Source organism: Cheilinus undulatus, linkage group 5, assembly GCF_018320785.1.
Source record: "Cheilinus undulatus linkage group 5, ASM1832078v1, whole genome shotgun sequence".
In the NCBI taxonomy this organism is placed as follows: Eukaryota; Metazoa; Chordata; class Actinopteri; order Labriformes; family Labridae; genus Cheilinus; species Cheilinus undulatus.
In genome coordinates this window covers 27,613,895-27,632,148 of record NC_054869.1, presented here as the reverse complement: position 1 = coordinate 27,632,148, position 18,254 = coordinate 27,613,895, and the positions used below count along the sequence as shown (strand labels likewise).

At 38.3% G+C, this 18,254-nt stretch overlaps 1 protein-coding gene across 1 annotated transcript in view; it reads right to left on the bottom strand.

The window, feature by feature from the left end:
* Positions 1–18,254, bottom strand: part of nos1 (nitric oxide synthase 1 (neuronal)) — a 62,784-nt gene that overhangs the window by 11,088 nt on the left and 33,442 nt on the right. Inside the window, exons 12-22 of the mRNA XM_041788215.1 lie at positions 16,798–16,992; positions 16,428–16,513; positions 14,297–14,441; positions 13,273–13,377; positions 13,136–13,194; positions 12,931–13,047; positions 7,541–7,715; positions 7,051–7,189; positions 6,210–6,288; positions 5,829–6,022; positions 3,419–3,588 (exon numbers count right to left, since the gene is read on the bottom strand). Coding sequence (XP_041644149.1) covers positions 3,419–3,588; positions 5,829–6,022; positions 6,210–6,288; positions 7,051–7,189; positions 7,541–7,715; positions 12,931–13,047; positions 13,136–13,194; positions 13,273–13,377; positions 14,297–14,441; positions 16,428–16,513; positions 16,798–16,992 — 1,464 coding nt within the window. The remainder of the gene's footprint in view (positions 1–3,418; positions 3,589–5,828; positions 6,023–6,209; positions 6,289–7,050; positions 7,190–7,540; positions 7,716–12,930; positions 13,048–13,135; positions 13,195–13,272; positions 13,378–14,296; positions 14,442–16,427; positions 16,514–16,797; positions 16,993–18,254) is intronic.

Here is an 18,254-nt window from a genome sequence, read left to right as displayed (position 1 = left end):
GAATTGTGGGAGGCTCAGCAAGGGGGTGTCTCCTAACAAAAATGATCATCAGATGCCTTAATTTGGCAGCAGCTCTTTTCTACTGTACATATTTCTATCAGCAGAAAGTGCATCAAATCAGCTTTCAGACAGAAAACCAGCTCACATACAGTATTTAAATAGCAAACATGGTCTCGGTAGTTTAAATCCTGCTCTACACAAATGGTGACTTTATATAGAACACCTTTTTGGCACATTAAAAAGTGCAAGTGTTTGGCACTGATTTAAAACAACCCTGTATAGTTTCAGATATACCCTCCCTGCTTAAAGAGCACCTTGCAGGTTTATTTTTTGAAGTTAAAACAGAACCCTGTCTGACATGGATGCTAACTCATTAAATCACTGATTTAAAATGTTTTACAAAAATAAGGTGCAAATTTAGTGGAAAAATCATTACATAGTAATACACTGATGACTTATCATGGTGCCCTTTTTCTCTTTATAGTTGCAACAATTTCTCCTTTCCCCTACCTATTCACGGTCTCTTTGATGCTTGACTGCTTTATTAATATAGACCTGTGGCTTTACCATAAAATCAGGTTGTATAAGCCACACTTTTTTTTATCTCAAAAGTTGGCTGGGGCTTATACAGTCATGGTACGAAAGTTTCGGCACCCTTGGAATTTTTCCAGAAAATACACAATTTATCCCAAAAATTGTTGCCATTACTAATGTTTTTGGTACACATGTTTATTTCCTTTATGTGCATTGGAACAACACAAAAAAGCAGAAGAAAAAAGGCCAAAATTTACATATTTTTACACAAAACTAAAAAAAAAAAAAAAAATGGGCTGGACAAAATAAGAAGAAATTACTGAAACCAGTCACTTCCTATAACCACTAACAAGCTTCTTACACCTCTCAGCTGGAATTTTGGACCATTCTTCTTTTGCAAACTGCTCCAGGTCTCTCAGATTTGAAGGGTGCTTCCTGCAACAGCAGTTTTGAGATCTCTTCATAGGTGTTCAATGGGATTTAGATCCGGACTCATTGCTGGCCACAGCACTTTGTCTCCAACCATTTCTTGGTGCTTTTTGAGGTATGTTTCTGGTCGTTGTCCTGCTGGAACACCCATGACCTCTGATGCAGACCCAGCTTTCTGACACCCTACAGGCCCTACATTGCAGCCCAAAATCTTTTGATAGTCTCCAGATTTCATGATTGCTTGCACACAGTCAAGGCACCCAGTGCCAGAGGCAGCAAAACAACCCCAAAACATCCTTGAACCTCCACCATGTTTGACTGTAGGTACTGTGTTCTTTTCTTTGTAGGCCTCATTCCATTTTCTGTAAACAGTAGAATGACGTGCTTTTCCAAAAAGCTCTACCTTAGTCTCATCTGTCCACAAAATGTTCTCCCAGAAGGATTGAGGCTTACTCAGGGACATTTTTGCAAACTCCAGTCTGGCTTTTTTATGTCTCTTTGTCAGCAGTGGGGTTCTCCTCGGTCTTCTGCCATCGCGTTTCATCTCATTCAGATGACGATGTATGGTCTGAGCTGACACTTTTGCACCCTGAGTCTGCAGGACAGCCTGAATTTGTGTGGAAGTTGACTGAGGATGTTAATTCACCATTCTAACTATCCTGCTTTGCATTCTTTTGTCAATTTTTCTCTTCCGTCCACGTCCAGGGAGATTAGCCACAGATCCATGGGTTATAAACTTCTTGATTATATTACGCACAGTGGACAAAGGAATTTCCGGATCTCTGGAGATGGTCTCATAACCTTGAGATTGTTCATATTTTTCCACAATTTTGCTGCTGAAGTCCTCAGACAATTCTCGGCTCTTTTTTCTCTTCTTCATGCTTGGTGTGACACACACAGGCAGACAACAAAGGTCGAGTCAACTTCTATACATTCTAACTGGCCTCAGGTGTCATTTCTATATTGCCAGCACCTGTTACTGCCACAGGTGAGTTTAAATGAGATTCACATGCTTGAAATAAAATGATCTACCCAGAGTTTTAAAAGGGTGCCAACAATTTTATCTGGCCCATTTTTGAGTTTTGTGTAAAATTAAGTCAATTTTGGCTTTATTCTTCGTTTTTTTGTGTTGCTCCAATGCACATAAATGAAATAAACATGTGTATACCAAAAACATTTGTAATTGCAACTATTTCTGGGAGAAATGGTGTATTTTCTGGAAAAATTCCAGGGGTGTCAATACTTTCGTCCATGACTGTATACTAGCTGCTTATGTAAAGCACTAAGACACACAACGTCATTATCGCAGTTGCCTACAGCTGCCCTTGTCACAAGCTGCATGAGACCTAATATGGTTAAACATTCACCCCATTCATTATGTATTGCAAGGGGCCAATTCACTGCTTAGAACATGCTGGGATGTATAATGAGTGGAGATGACAGAGTAGAGACGGTGACAGATGCGCTTCAGTGTCCTTGTGGACATGTAATGGTTTCAGACGGTAGGTCTTTAGGGAAAAAATGTAGTTTTTTAGTGAAGCTAAGCAAAGAGAAATGGAAAGGTTTTAGAAAGTTAGTAAACTCACTCTCGCCAAAGTATAACTATACATTTTTAAGCTCAGTACACACCTATGCCACTTTTTTTGCCATATTGTAATATTTAAAGTGTAAATGTTGTTTAATAAATGACGTCACTTTTTTCCCAAGTCCTCATTTGTTTTGTTTTTTATTACTGCAATAAATACTGTACTATGGACATGTTACTGAGGTTACTGAGGACACATCCCTAATAATAAGACAGATCAGAATGGGGGTTGGGGGACGACTTATTAACCACTTTTCTTTCTCATAAGATCATAACCATGCATTTCAAGAAACCAGGAAGTATATTGTTAGTTCCAATGTCACTGTTATTGCTGAGTGCTGGTTCAACTGGAAACACTTCTAAGGAAGGACAACAGGTGACAAGCTGAGGAGGGCAGAGCAACTCGCAGTCTATGAGTCCGTCTTACAACAGTCAGCAGAGGCCTAGAGCTAAGCAATCGCACTAAGCAGTAGATGCGGCAAAAGAGATGGCACTAAAAGAGTGACAGAGCTGTACATAAAACTCCACATTATTTGAACAAAATAGAAACAGTGTGGCAAAAAAAATGGTTTGAACCTCTTTCCCCCCTCAGAGACGACAGACTACAGTCTACATGGGGTGAATTATAACCTGGATTTTACAGTATTTGAATACACATTTTCTTCCTCTTCATTGACAAGACCCATCATTATGATCTATATTTATAAATGTTAAACATAATTAAAATCAGTGAGGCTGCCTTTAGTTATGTCACATCAGATTCTGTGAAGAGTGGCTGTATTGGTTTGATATAGTCAACCTTCATGTGTCTGTTCACAAACCAGGGCCACTGAAATGATAAGATTAAGGACAAAATCTATGTGTATTTACCTTACTGAGGATCTCTAGTTTCTTTTTCTGCTTTTCATTGGTTGCCAGTGCAGCAAACTGCTGCAGCAGCACAGGGCTGGGTGGGGTGGTGATGTCCATGAAGTACTGGAAGGCCTGGAAGATGGTGCAGGGAGGGATACGTGTCTCATCAGTCCAGTTACTGATTACACCTGCAGAGAAAAAGAGCAATAATTATAATCAGAATTATCAGACCTGTTTCTAGGCTCACCAGGAAGCCATTAAAATTGAAAACTGATAAACTCTCTGTTCTAAACTTGCTCAGCAGTAAAATCCAAGCCAAGCTTTTTACTAATTAAGTGCCAGATATCACCTGAGTTGGTAGAACAGAGACACATGGCCCTAGAGTTTTAAAATATAATCATTCTGTTTTATATGTAAAATGTGTGAGTAGCCAATTGTTTGCAAACATGCTCTTCACCTTAATAAGTATGTAACATGTCAGAGTCTTGGTCTACCCTCATTTGCTGCCACAAAGTTCATGAAAAATATGTAAAAGTTCCATACATGACAAACTACACTTATCATATTCTATTTGAGACAGTTTTGCCATATTTTCAACAGATACGCCTCAACTGGGTAATTGAGATCACATTCTCTGCTGTTAAATCAATAATGAAATAATAACAACCATCTCTATAATCTGAACACCCACATGTGAGTATGAAAGAGAGTCCTGTGGCGCTCGTAAGTGTATTTATTAGTGAAAACAATCATTTGTGAAACATTATCGCATCTGTAAGTAAACAGTGCTCACAGATTGCTTCTGCAGAAGAGGCTCCATAGTCATTGTTATTTGATTTTTTTTTTCTCAAATCAAATTCTGTTGTGTGGTATGAACTCAAATGACTCATTATACAAGAAAACTGTGTCACAAATGGAAGAAAATTAAGTAATGTCTAGGTTGTTGCCTCTTATGTCCTTGTGGTATTTCCTTCCCTTTGAGTGTTTCTCATCTTTGTGGATTTATGAGTCCAGTTGCCTTCACACATCAACCTTTTTCTGCCATCTATTTTCTTTTTGCTTTTGTTTATTTAACAAACATTCATGTAGGCAGGGATTATCATGAGACATGTTAAGCATACAAATACAAAACAAAATGCAATGACACTACAAAACAACACATTGTAATGGTGATAGCGGATCTTATACAGATTACACACAATGAAAAATGCCAGTTTCCAAACAAAAAAAAAAACAATTTCTTTTTTACTCCTGGCTTATGCCTTCCTGGTAGAAAACCATTCAGTTTCCCTGGTGCCCCGGTCCCATCCTGTCCTACCAATCTTACAGTATTGATGTCATCCAGCATCAAAACTACCAAGTTCATCAAAATAAAAGCATTAAGAAATACTTAAACACTCTAAACCATCATTATAACTACCCTTGTACAAGGACAAGCTTTTTTCTTGGCAGACACTGTGGGGTCAAGAATCATAAAAACTAGGACTGCCAGGATAAATTACATTGATCATGATCAAACAAGGTCCACTATTAGTGGACTATTTTAAAAAAAAAAGTGACAAATCTCATGCCTTCGTGGGCCTTTTAGTACACTATGGTTCAGCAATGTCAGCATCTCCCTGCAGCAGCAGTGATGTAAAATAAGTCTGCCACCACTAACTAATGTTTCATTTCATATATAACAGAAACAATACTCTTTGATGTCATTTTTACAAACTAATCTGTAGTAGAGGGTGAAGGCATCAGTGTTTTGGTCATGGTCTAGGACCCTAGATATTTCTTTGCTGACTGCTAACAGTGCCAGGTTACAGGTAATTTATTAAACACTAAATGATCAATGGCACACAAAACCTTTACTGTTGTTGCTAAACTAGCAAAAAAAAAAAAAAGCACTATTTCTGAAGGAAAGTCTACTAGAGTTAAGAATCAACTGTGTGTTGTCCCATTGCCATATTTCATCAGCTGCATGCTCTATTTACACATTTTTATTTTCATGTTTTTATTGATGCCTACATTTGAGTTTAAATGAACATGTAACAAAACTTTGATGAAACAAGAAATTTTCTGGAGATGCTGGGAAGCTGCTTTGGCCATCCTAGGGGAAGCTCCCCCAGCCCCCTCTCTGGTGCTACCATTGTTGAACACAGACAGTGTTTAAGAAACGTATTGCTTCATGGATGCAGTGAAAATCACACTTATGTCACACAGTGTCACCACAACTGTTTGCCAATAAGCAGCTTCACTGAGAAATTTCTGGGAACAGATACCTCTCTGAAGTGTGACTTCATGCTGTCTGTTGAGACAGTGAGACTGTTTCTTATTCATGTTTTGATTCTGACATCCTGCCCACATTTCAAACTGCGACCCTCCTGACCGCACACCCACTCCATTCGTAAATCAGCGTGATGTTGCTAATAGCATCACCCACCTAGGGCAGTGTTCCTCTCCTCCAGAAACTCCACTTTGACAATTTGATTGACAGGTGGAGCATCCTCCAGTTTATCTATGAGGGCAGTCACCAGGTCCTCGTGGTTACCAGGGAAGATGCCCAGATGGTCGCCTGGTTGGTAGCTCAGTCCGTCATGGTTGTTTGTGTGGAGCCGCACAAATATGGTTGAGCGACTGCAGAAGAGATCAAAGATTTAGAGGGAAAAGGCTGCAATGTTTCAATTTATCTTCTAGTAAAACAGAATGAAGGGGTTAGAGACCAGGAGAGTGAATTACATCAACTACACAGTATTTCACAGATATATTCGAGCAGTATGTGATGTATTTTTTCAAAGTGTGTCATGTGGCAAGACATTCTTACTTGGATTTGGGATTCTGTAAGTTCTGAGATTCTAGCATCTTTGCTCCATAAACCCTCTTCTTGTGGATGCTGTGTAATGCTGTTGACAAGAGAAACAAAATTACATCACAAACCTGTCATGTACTATAAAAAGAGCTGGTCTAAATAATATACGGTTATTATGTTAAATAGTATTCTTAACTATAGACCTATTTTTTTTCTTTAAAATGGACTAGAGAAATTAGAACTACTGCCTAGTGATTACATGCCTCTATGAGGTAATTACAGTGCAATTACAGTGGTAGGTCAAGAAAGGCTGGGGCAATTTCTGCAGTAATGTAGTCAGAGTGGGCATTTATGCAAAGATTGAAGCAAATCCCTCAAAGCTTTCTTAACATATCATGTCAACAAGCAAGAGATTAACAAGAGGCACAACTACACTGACTTTGACCTCCAAAATCTAATCAGATCATCCTTGAGTCAGGGTGAATATTTTTGCAAAGAGTGAAGAAGATCCCTCAAAGCATCAGCTATCCTTAGCATGTTTTTTATTATTATTATTATTATTAGGTCCATATCTACATTCATCACAGAAGGCTAATGTAAAAAAAAGTTCTGGCTGTCAAAATACAAAATAAAAAGAGTAGAAACGTTATTCTGTGAAATCCTATATTATAGTATCATTTTTTACTGCAACGCTAAAGGAGCTATTATATATGAGTCACTGATCTTAATGGAAAACATTACTGCCTCTATGCGGATACATCATGCCCATGTTACACTGCAGAGTCCATTAGCACTTCTGATACCACAACACTATCACGGGCTCATTGCTCACTGTTTCTTTAAGTTTATTATTCACCGTCAGTGAGAGCTGGGGCCTCTGCCGTGTATGTCAGGCGGAACTTGCTCTTCTTCCAGCTGCGGTCGTTGCTGATCAAGGAGTCATTGGCTTTCTCGATGTTCACATCGTCGCCAACACAGAAAACGTCACAGGCAGCCTTTACACGCAGCAGCAAAACCAGGGGAAAGAGCATCGCCATTATTCAAAGTACATCAGCACAGGAATAACAACAGATTTGAAACATGATTTCTTGCACTCTAATAAGGACCGCCTCCACTAGTTCAAGGTCTTGGAGAATGCTTAAAAATGTAGCCTTGAATGCTGAGTTTGTTTTGGAGGGCTGATGTAAATTATGTTTGATACAAGTTACTTCATTTATATCAAAACTAAGTTGATTACATGCCGTTTACAGACCTGAGCACTGTCCGTGTTTTGAGCTTCCACTCTAGCACCATACACACCATAATGATCAGCAAAATTAACCAAATTGAGTCCCAAGAGTCCCGACCTTAAAAACCTTCTTGGCCCAGGTTCTGAACGACTCCTCTTGGCCACACAGCTCATCTCCTTCTCCCATGCGTAGGATGCGCTCTCCCCCCAGCTCTTCAAACAGTGTGTCCACAGCGTGGGCAAAGGCGCAGAAGTGTGGGTAGGCCCTGGAGCCAAGGCCAAACACTGAAAACCTAAACAGAAACACATACACAAAGAAAGAGACAGAGATAGAAAAGAAAGGTAGTGTTAAAAAAGCAAAACACAAACATAGACATCTGCAGTCATCGCAACTGAGCCACAGCATAAACTTTCTTTCCTCTCAAGAAGCACCGAAAACATGTATCTACAAGTGCCTATCCTGTCTACTTTTATTGAGATGTAAACATGGAAAGGTCATTTCCTCTAGAAGAAACATACTGTGAAAGAGTCAGCCCACATCAGGTTCAAGTTTGAAAAAGAATTTTTTCCCTTTTCTTTTACATGACAGCAAACTCTGACAAAAAGGAAAAGGATTGCAAAGGATTGTGGACAAGTTAAATGCGCAAGTAAGGAATATGTAGGTCTATAGTTACGCATTGCTGTATAAGGCTATAGCCTAGGCTATCAATTTAAATGTGTGTTTACCGTAAACTCGTAGCCTAATGACCTAGATTAATTACTTTATATCATTAATGGAACCTTGTGTATTTTCTAAAGGTACTAGAAAGCATACTAATTTGAGACAGTATATTTTATATAGCCTATTGGCCCAGCTATCTGTTTTCATATTTATATAGTGTGCATTTTTCTCCTCTTATCGCTTCATATAGAACAAACCCAAAGCAAATGTGGGAACAAGTTAAAGTAAAACACAAGAACATCATTCAGTGTGGTAAGGGAATATCATTTGTTCCATGGTGTTGAATTAGAAATGTTCCTTGTATGTGCCACTCGCAAAAAACTGCAATCCTACACACAAAGTTTGAGTGACAGTAAGTGCACGGTTGCGCTGGGTAGTATTGGCAATGTATGGCCCTATCAGCTGTTGCAAATAAATAATGCCTTGGGGACTTAAACAGTAATGTCATACAAAAAATCATCAGAAAATGATAAAGGATCTTAGCGATCTCGGATCAGTCTTTCAAGTCTTTCCCTATGAAATGCGGCACGGCTTATTATTGCTCCTAAATCGACTTGGTCTCTCAGGAATGGAGCTTCCTCTTTTATTTCTTTTGGGGTGTGTGTCTTAAGATTCGGCTTCTTGAAATAAACCTGCCCTGGAGCAGGTTTAAGTTTATTGATCTGTTGCTATAGTGATTTAGCTTAACCTGCTTCGAGGAACGGAACATGCCTGACATGACGTCAGGTTATCCTGAAATTATCCAGCTAACTGAGTTAGCTAGGTACGAGGAACGGGGCCCTCATCTGAAGACAGACAAACAAGCTGATCTCTCCATGAAGATTTAACGTTGTAGGAAAAGAGTCACAAGGTAAAAACTGTCAGAATACGTTTTAAAATATGAATGAAAATGTATTTGATATTAAAAATGATAGGTAAATAGTTACGGAGGTCAGCTAGTACACTTCAGTTTAAGTGAGGTTAACGTCTGTTTGTGGATAAAAGTTTTTGAAGACAACGGAGTTGATGTTTGATTTTCAAATGAGTTTACACGTTAATTTACCAGATTAAAATCAAATTTATCACATCAAAAGTAAAGTATAGTTTATATCAGAGAAAAGGTAAGTAATATGATGAGACTGTAGTTAAAATTCTACCTTTACTGCTGTGAGTTAGTTTGAACATTGCATTAAAACGGAGATTTTTAGTTTTAGCCAACGTTTGTTGTTCATTATGTTTGTGTAACTTAAAGTAAGGGCTTTGGTTAAGTGTTTAATTCATTTTATTACGTCATAGTGAAATTAATGTTACATGCTCTGTTTTAGTGGAAAATAAAGAAAATATAACATCTCATCATCTTTAATATGAAAAATTTGAGCCTGAATGAAGCCGAATTTCTTGAAAAGCTCTCTAAGATGACAATATTTGGTGTTAAATATTAACTCTGCATGAGAAAAAGAGTGATTTCTGTAAAAAATAAACTCTGTGATAAGTTTCATTTTTATTTTTTGTAATGCTCATGGGCAGAACATGTAAAAAGAAGGCTGCACTCATGTAAAGGCACAGTCAATTTGAACAGAAATTAAATAAATGTTAAATAACTAGTCTAAGTTAACATTCACTAATAGTTTACTGAAGAGAGAACTTGTTTTGTTTAATATAGTAAATTGAATATTTCCCTTATGTGCATTACAAAATCACAAAGAGAATATAAATCCAAAAATGGAAGAAAAGCAAAATTATTTATTTAAAAAACTACTCCAGAGAGTACATAGCTAGCTACTTAATTCCAGCAGCACCTGTAAATTTTGTCACTTATTTTCTACCCCTGGTATCACCTGTGCGCATAGTTGACAGTATTTCTCACTGTGAGGTTTGAAGCCACCAATACGCTGCAATGTTTTAAATATTTAGTGCAAATGGCGGAAAAAATGAAAAGGATACTGTTCACTATCGTTATAATTTTCCTCCAGAGACACACTGAGAACACAGTCATTCAGAGTCTTCATCAGGGCATGAACACTGGCACAGGAGCCATGGAGTAGAGTTATAGTTGTGGAGCTTTTTCTGATGAACATCTTCCTTAGAAAAGAAGACTTCATCTTCATTTTGGCTGATGTAAGTATACTGAATTACATTATGTACAGTATAAAGTTAATAATTTTTTTCAAACATGTAATAATCCCTGGCTTTATTTGTGTTTCAAAGCTGACTACAACAGAGCCATCCATGGAGAGAGACATGACCCTACCAGCCACGCTGAGACTGATGATGTTTGGTAAAACAGAACCTACCTGATGGTTTTAGACAGGTTAGAGTGTTTTCAGGATCTGCTCTAAGTGTGCCCCTTTGTATATGCTGTCTTTCAGGTGAAAATTTACTGTCCGCTATAAAGTGGATAGCGAGCATCAAGTGAGAGGTGATGTGTGCTTTAGAGAAGCTCCTGGGTATCACAGAGGCTCGGCTCTGTCGGTGTTTTGGATGCTTCTGTGTTTGAGTACGAGGCGACTGTGTCCACAACACTGGAGCTCACACATTGGTGAGTCTTTTTCCTCACTTAATAAAACTGAATATGAATCCTGTTTTTATTTATTTATTTTATTTGACCTTTATGGGACTATAATTCTGATAGGTTAAACAACAGAGACACTCCTGTGTTATGTAATTAGGTTCAAGTGCAGCACATCTTCAATCCTCCAGAATGGTCACACGACTGATTCAGTGCCACTTTAAAGCAGTTTCAACAAATGCATTACATTCTAACGTCATTAAAGTATTATGTGACTGTTTATTTAATTTGGTGTACCTAATAAACTGGCAACTATGTTCGACATGCTGCCACATCAACTCTGTTCTTGGTGCAACCAAAACCATTCATTATGATTTGAGCTTCAAATGGGATGAATTTTGATATTTTATCAAATAATATCAGTTAATAGTCTAATAGTTGCCATCTTAATTATTCACAGAGTATCCTGCCCTGAACAAGCTGAGACCAGAAGAGGAGAGAGTTCAGGTTAGCCCTGAACAAGCCGAGACCAGAAGAGGAGAGACTCCAGGTTGGTTTAGATCACTTACCGTGTCTTGGTGAGAACTCCTGGTTTGGACTGGGCTACAAGCCTGAAAAGTTTTTATTTTTGTGTTAGCTTTCAGAGAAATTAATTGGTTATTGTTTGGTTATTGGAGTCAATGTCTACACCATGCTAAATGTTTTGTACCAAAAACACCTATGTTAACATGGTTGGGGATGTATTTCCTATTCAGTTTAATATATTAGTGAACATAGATTTAGATATACTCTACAGTCACTTGATTTTAAATGTAGTTTATTAAATTACAAACAGTGTCATGTCACATTCCATTTTTTTCCCAACTGTTTTTACATCAAGCATTTCTGTTTGCAGCTAAGTTATTTTTTCTTGCGCTCATGGTACCCTTAATAAAGAGTAATATATATATGCCGTCTAGATCTTTGATAACACTCCATGCTTTTTTTTAAAACCACAAAACTGTATTCACTTATAACTGAGGAGACTTTATGCAGTTTTGCTGATATACATAATTTATTCTACATGAAATTTTAAAAAAAGGCTGATTTGAGACCAGAATTTCTCAATGAAATGTTCTTCATATTTTCATGCAAATTTCTTGTATGTTTGTATTTGAAAAGGAATAAATAAAGAACTTGAAATGTTTTCATCATTTTGTGTTTGCGTAGATGAATGAATGCATGAATATATATAAATAAATAATAACTGTAGTGTAATTGTGAATTACAGTATTTTACTGGCAACAGTTTTAGTAAGTTTCCAGTGGCTGCTACCGCGGTAGCTATTAGCTCGGATGTAGCTGAAGGAAAGCGTCAGCTTAACTGGAACACATTTTATTTTAAACAAGAGCATAGAGCCACACTAAGACTTGTCTTGGCAGAGAAGATTTTTATGCACATCTCCTGACTGGCTTTGGCATCAATTTTATTCACCAAGAAGGTCTGCCATGAACAATCTACAGAAGCAGTGGCCTGTCAGCTCAAGAGTAGCGCATGCGCAGAACGTCATTTTGTCTTGTCGCTCTGGTTGGCTCGTCATAAATGTGACAGACAAAATGTTCCTTCGCTCACCTTCTGAGAATGTTTAGTTAAGTCCTGCCCTTACCAAATGCTTTTTTATGGAAGCTTTCCCAGATGAATGTGAAATTTATACATGCAATGGATATAAGAAACAGTCTATTTGGCGTGTAAGGTTAATGCACTGTCTACAGTGCTGTGGATACCTTGTAGCGCCACATTGTGTAATAATGCCCCATTATGTAATAATGTAATATTTTTAATTCATTATGTAATAATGCTGCATTTTGTAAGCCACTAAGCGGTTAGGGTTAGGGCAAGGTAGTAGGGTATACCCTGGAGCCCACCTTAAGTCCTAGGGTTAAGGTTAGGTGTTTAGTCTAGAGCCCTGAAGGGGGTTTAGGTTTAGGCATAAGTCACTAAGCGGTTAGAGTTAGGGCAAGGTAGTTGGGTAGGGCATACCTTGGAGCCCACACTAAGTCCTATGGTTAGAGTTATTACATAATGGGGCGTTATTACATATTGTGGCGCTACATACCTTGTTTGGGAGAATAGGCGCAGCTACTCCTCTCCCCTGTCCATCATTACATCAGGCATTCCAAATAGTTGCACTCAGCCATATATAAAGTTTTGACTCAATCTTGTTAAACTTTGATTCATAAGTTTCTTTCAACCAGTAAAGAATCATAATAGCATCACTTCTACAAAAACTTTACTCACAGGGTGGTCTGGTTGGTTTTACCTGACATTGGCAAGAGGTCCAGTGCTCTCAAAGTTAATCCTGGCTTCCGGCTCGTCGCTGGAGGACTTGCGAGTATCAGAATAGGATGATACACTGTTGAAACGGACCTTGTAGCTCCTGGGAGGGAGGTGAACACAAATAGATGAGACACAGATGTATAACATAAGGAAAGATTAAAACCGACGTGTATGAAGCCAGAACTCACTTTCTGTCCTCTGTGTTGGATGTTGGGTGGCGCATCTCCATTAAGGCAGCTCCAAATTTCTACAGTAACCAAACAGAAGCTGTTAGTAAGCTCTACATGCTGCATGTGCTTTATTGACTGTCAGCTAACATACACACCTCTCCATTTTCAGGTGGGTCACCATTACCGAATGTGCTGGTCACCACTAACACCAGAGTCTCATGCTCCAGGTCCACCACATCGTATTCATCCATTGACATGACCTGCGGATAAGATAAGTGAAAAAGACCATGATGACGAGCGTCATCCTTCATTCTCATGGTGAAGTCTTTATCTCGCTCTTGTCTCATTGTAACACACACACAGCACACGACAAATGACTCGAGCATGTAAACTAAGGCTGAACACAAAGCTGCTCGCAGAGGAGGATGTAATGACCACTCTGTCCTCGCCTATAACGAGATGATAATACGCTGCTGCCACACAACAAGCAGCCATGATGCACACTGCTCAAAATGATGGTGTGAATCTTCCACAGGATGTACATGCACACATACATTAAGGCACACAACCAAAGGCGTGAAGAAGAAACAGGCTTTAGCCCCACTAAAATGAGGATTTGCCCCAGGCGTTCACATCTGCCCTGCCATCCATCTACAGACACCCACTCTTAGTGACACAAACACACATCCACACACTTGCATGCACAAATCTGCTCTTGTGTGATTGATCACACTGGGGGAAAACAGGAAGGGAAAATAAGACATGACCTGGAGGAAAGGAATTGCACACTGTGTATGATTGAGAGCAGCGTGTTGAGCTTTCTTCTTTCTTTTTCTAAACAGATTTGCACAGCCAGGGGTGTTTCAAGATCTTGTCTTAAACTACTGCGTTGCTCAACGCTTCAGTGGTTAAATCTTGCCTCTGACCTGCGGCACTTTGCTGCATGAGAGAAGAGGAAAATGTGACAAAAGACACACTGTCTTCTTCTAACCTCTCGCTGCACTGTGCTCAGATGGCATCTGCTTCGCTTCATCAGCGAAAGAGCGAGGAGGAGGGAGAGATGGCATGTTGAAATAATGTCTTTGAAATCCTACCTTTTTCGATTACAGGTCTGTACAGAGACACACAAGCTTATGCTCAAGTTTCAGAAAAGGTGATGCAAGGAAAGGGCAAGTGTACCTTTGCATCAAAAGCGTGCTTGAAGATTTCACAAAGAGTTTTGGCATAATCTTGAGACTTGCCCGTCTCTGTGGCGAACAGGATGGTGGCCTTCACTCTCTTGGCCATAGCCTGGCCCATGAGCTTGGCTGAAAACTTCACAGCTCTACAGAGGCAAGGAGAACAATCTTGATAAATAGAAGCAAAAACAATACAAGATAAGATATAGAAATATTAACAGTGCTTTGGAGTAGAGCTGTTGTGATGCATAGATAAGCATTAGTAAAGTTTTGATACGGCTAATAACAAGTGACACTGATTATAATGAGCAGTGTGACAATATAATGCCATATTCATTCTTTTCAAAAACATTACACCTTTATAATTTAAATTTATATTACTTGGGACACAAAAAAAGCTTTTTTTATTGTCAGATAAGACAAATTAACTTTCACTTAATTATAATGTGATGAAAGAAACTAACAGCAACACTATTGAAGAAGCATAAACACAATTAACCGTAAAATGTGTAATATAAGTCGCCCCACTATGTAAGCTGTAATCTGTTTTTTTTTTGGTAGATTTAAGCTGTCCTCCTGAGAGACAATTACTATTTTTCTCTACAAAGTACACAATTTGTAGCTTCTCTTCAGCTGTGTCACTCACACTCTTTGTTTTAGTACCATCTGCTTTCGCTGTATGGACTTTTTGCATTTACCAGCTATAGTACGGTAGTTAAGCTCTCAGCTTCTGGTGATTCTTTCTGAGATGGACTCACAGCCCGCAAATCTCTCTGCTCTACTCAACCTGCCACTTGTTATCCTCACTGAAGAGTCGAGTAAAGCAGCCATGTCCAATACAAAAAAAATTAGGTGACATTTTCATTGCATCAGGTCCCATGGAGCACGTGACAGTTGCAGCTTTATGTGACCTAACGCTAGCACTTGAAGCAATGGAGCTCAGCAAAAATTCAAGCAGGAAGACTATTTCTTACTCAAAATTAGGGCTGAACGATTTGTGAAAATAATCTAATTGCAATTTTTTTCCTAATATTGTGATTGCGATTCAATATGCAATTATTTTTAGATTCCTCAAATTATGTATTGCTCAAAAAAAGCAATAATTCATTCTTTATTATTACCAACACAATACTAGATAACTTAAACTAGGGATCAAAGATTTGACAAAGAGATCTTATTGTGATTTTGGCTCATAGAGCAAATTTTATACCAGTTGCTATTCTGAGGGGATAATAATTTTTTGGACAAGAAAAGTAGGATTTTTGTAAAGTATTCTAAAATAGGCACTTCATGTATGCATAATGTGTAGAGCAAAAAAAATCTGCAAAAAATTGTATCAAACTGGTATTTTGATACATTTCAGGTTAAGAAAATATTGCATTATCTGCGATTTGAAAATTGCAACAGGCTACATTGCAATTTAATCTAATTTGCGATTAACTGCCCAGCCCTACACAAAATTAGTCACCACTCGTACATAATTCTACACTGGATGGATGTGTTTATGGTTAGGGTTCCTTCAGTGTATTAAGCAAAGCAAAAGATAGTTATATATTGTATTTATATAGTATTGCACAAAGCTGATTAAAAAAATGGATAGATATTGTTTTACACAAAAAGTGGGATAATTGTGGTAATCTTGTTACTGTATCTAAGCAACTGCTGTTTGTGAAATCCTCTTGTGTCTATAAAAATGATAAAACATTTGTTTTTTAAGGCTAATGTGGTTCATTTCAGAAGGCAGCAGACTTTATGCCAAGGTATCGGATGGATGACAATTGTGATTATCTAGCTTGTCATTTCCTCAGGGCAATTGTATTAATAGCAGATAATACATGTGCACTAGTGCATGCGTGCACAAAGAAAACACTGACAAAGCTTTGATTACTCCCTGAGGGGTTGATTGGATGAATTTCACCGCTGAGTACACCAGCTTTCTTCCCATGTGTCTAACTTTTGTCAGGAAAGTGATTACTTGTGTTTCTTGGTTGGATCATACACACACTCTACAGAGAATTATCAATGACATTTACAGCCCCAATGCAACCTTGAGCCTATAATTGCAAAATAAATAACCGATTCAAGAGAAAAAGCATAGTTGTCTTGAAATATTTCTCTGAGTGCACACTCACTTGGCAAGCTTCTTGAATCCAATTGCTCTTTTCTTTGTAGGCGTCCCATTAACTCCTTTCCACACATGGGTATTCCAAGGGTCAGGCTTTTGCATATGGGCAGACATTAGATAGAGACTTGTGTTTTGTCAAGATTCATATCAGTTTAAATGTATTTAGAATATCTGTGATTTTCAGTGTATCATATGACTGATTTGACATAAAAAGCTGCAGTTTCTACACTTTTTGAAGGTGCCTGGCTTAATTCCACACAAACTAATGACTTGCAGCTAAATTTACCTTTATGATTTTCTTTGTATATCTTAACAAACAAGTAATTTTTAAAACATGAGTGCAGGCCTTTCATTGTGTTTATCCTCTCCTATCTCACCTGGTACTCAAAGGAAGGAGTGAGACGATAGTTAAGCATTTCTTGGTGAAACACCGGTGTGATGCTTCCAGACATAGGAGGCACAATCCACACCCAGTCACCAGGACAGCCTCCCCGCACCCTGTACTCATTCTCCATGTGCTTCATGAAAGACTCTGTGGCTGAGTGATGGTCCACAATGGTCACCTTGCATGTCTAAAATAGGAAGACACAAACAATAAACCCACAGATAAATATACTGATAGACATTGTATCATCAATATCTATGAAAATAAGGGAATAAAAGTTAGCATATACAGCAGGGTTCCCCAACTACTTCCTCCCAGGGGCCAAAATATTTCAAGGACAGCAAGCTGAGGGCCGGACATGGATTATTTTTTTGACACCATTAAAGTTTCCCTAACTGCTATGCTATTACTGCTCAAAGAGCTATAAACCCTCACCTACTGAGTTAAAACTTGACTTAAAAGTACATGTCTGAGCTACAACAGTCGTTCTTCTGCATGTCCCTTCTCTCCAAATCCCCCTGACATCCCTGCACGTGTCATGAAGTGGCACATCTCTGCGTGATTATGACTTTTTGCGCCGCATCAAGACCAAAAATGCTGACCTCTCAAGTCATAGGACAGCCTGTGTCCAAATTAGGATTAAATGTAAAGTATAAAGAATTCGTTTTATCGTTATAGGATTTTTTACCTTTTGATGAGACCTGGAGTCAAATACGCCACAGGATGTCCCGTATAAACATAAGTGATCAATCATCTTGTTGAAATAAAATCAAATCATATGTAAATAAATTTAGTTGATATTAGTTTGGCATTTCACATTTTTATAGTTAGTGATTATATCAGGCTGGAGATTGAACTAAATCACTCCAAAAGCGAGATACGACGTCTGCATTTGTGGCTGACGGACTGTTACGCAGGGAAAGTGTTTGCTATCATGAGAGCAGCTGTTTTAATCCCCCACAAGAATAGATGTTTGGTGTTAAAAGGCAAAAAATCTCTGACATTCGTTAAGGCCTGAGATGCAGAAGACTTGTCAGAGGCGCAGGCAGAGCTGGACTCTATAGTCTGTGCAGCTGTGCACGGTGGTTAAATTCTTTACCTTAAAAAAAGAAAAATCAAATTAAACAAAATAATCCTTCTCCTTCAGTCTTAAAAATCATGCAGTCTGTATCAGACTCTTTTAGGAAAGCAAGTTTGCAGAGTTGAGGTGAAGAAGCACTTGCGCTACTGCCGCTCTGCCGTGAGTCTTTTTACCATGTTCCTCCCTGCTCTAAAGAGAATTCAGTGTACCATATCCCCCTTATTTATTGCATCATATTATAACCTTTCCTTGCTATAATTGTGGAAAGATCACAATAAATGAGTGAAAATGTGTCTTTTTAACACATAAGAGGGTTAATATTAAAAATGAATATATATATTTTTTTAATTTCTTTTGCTCAAATGTCT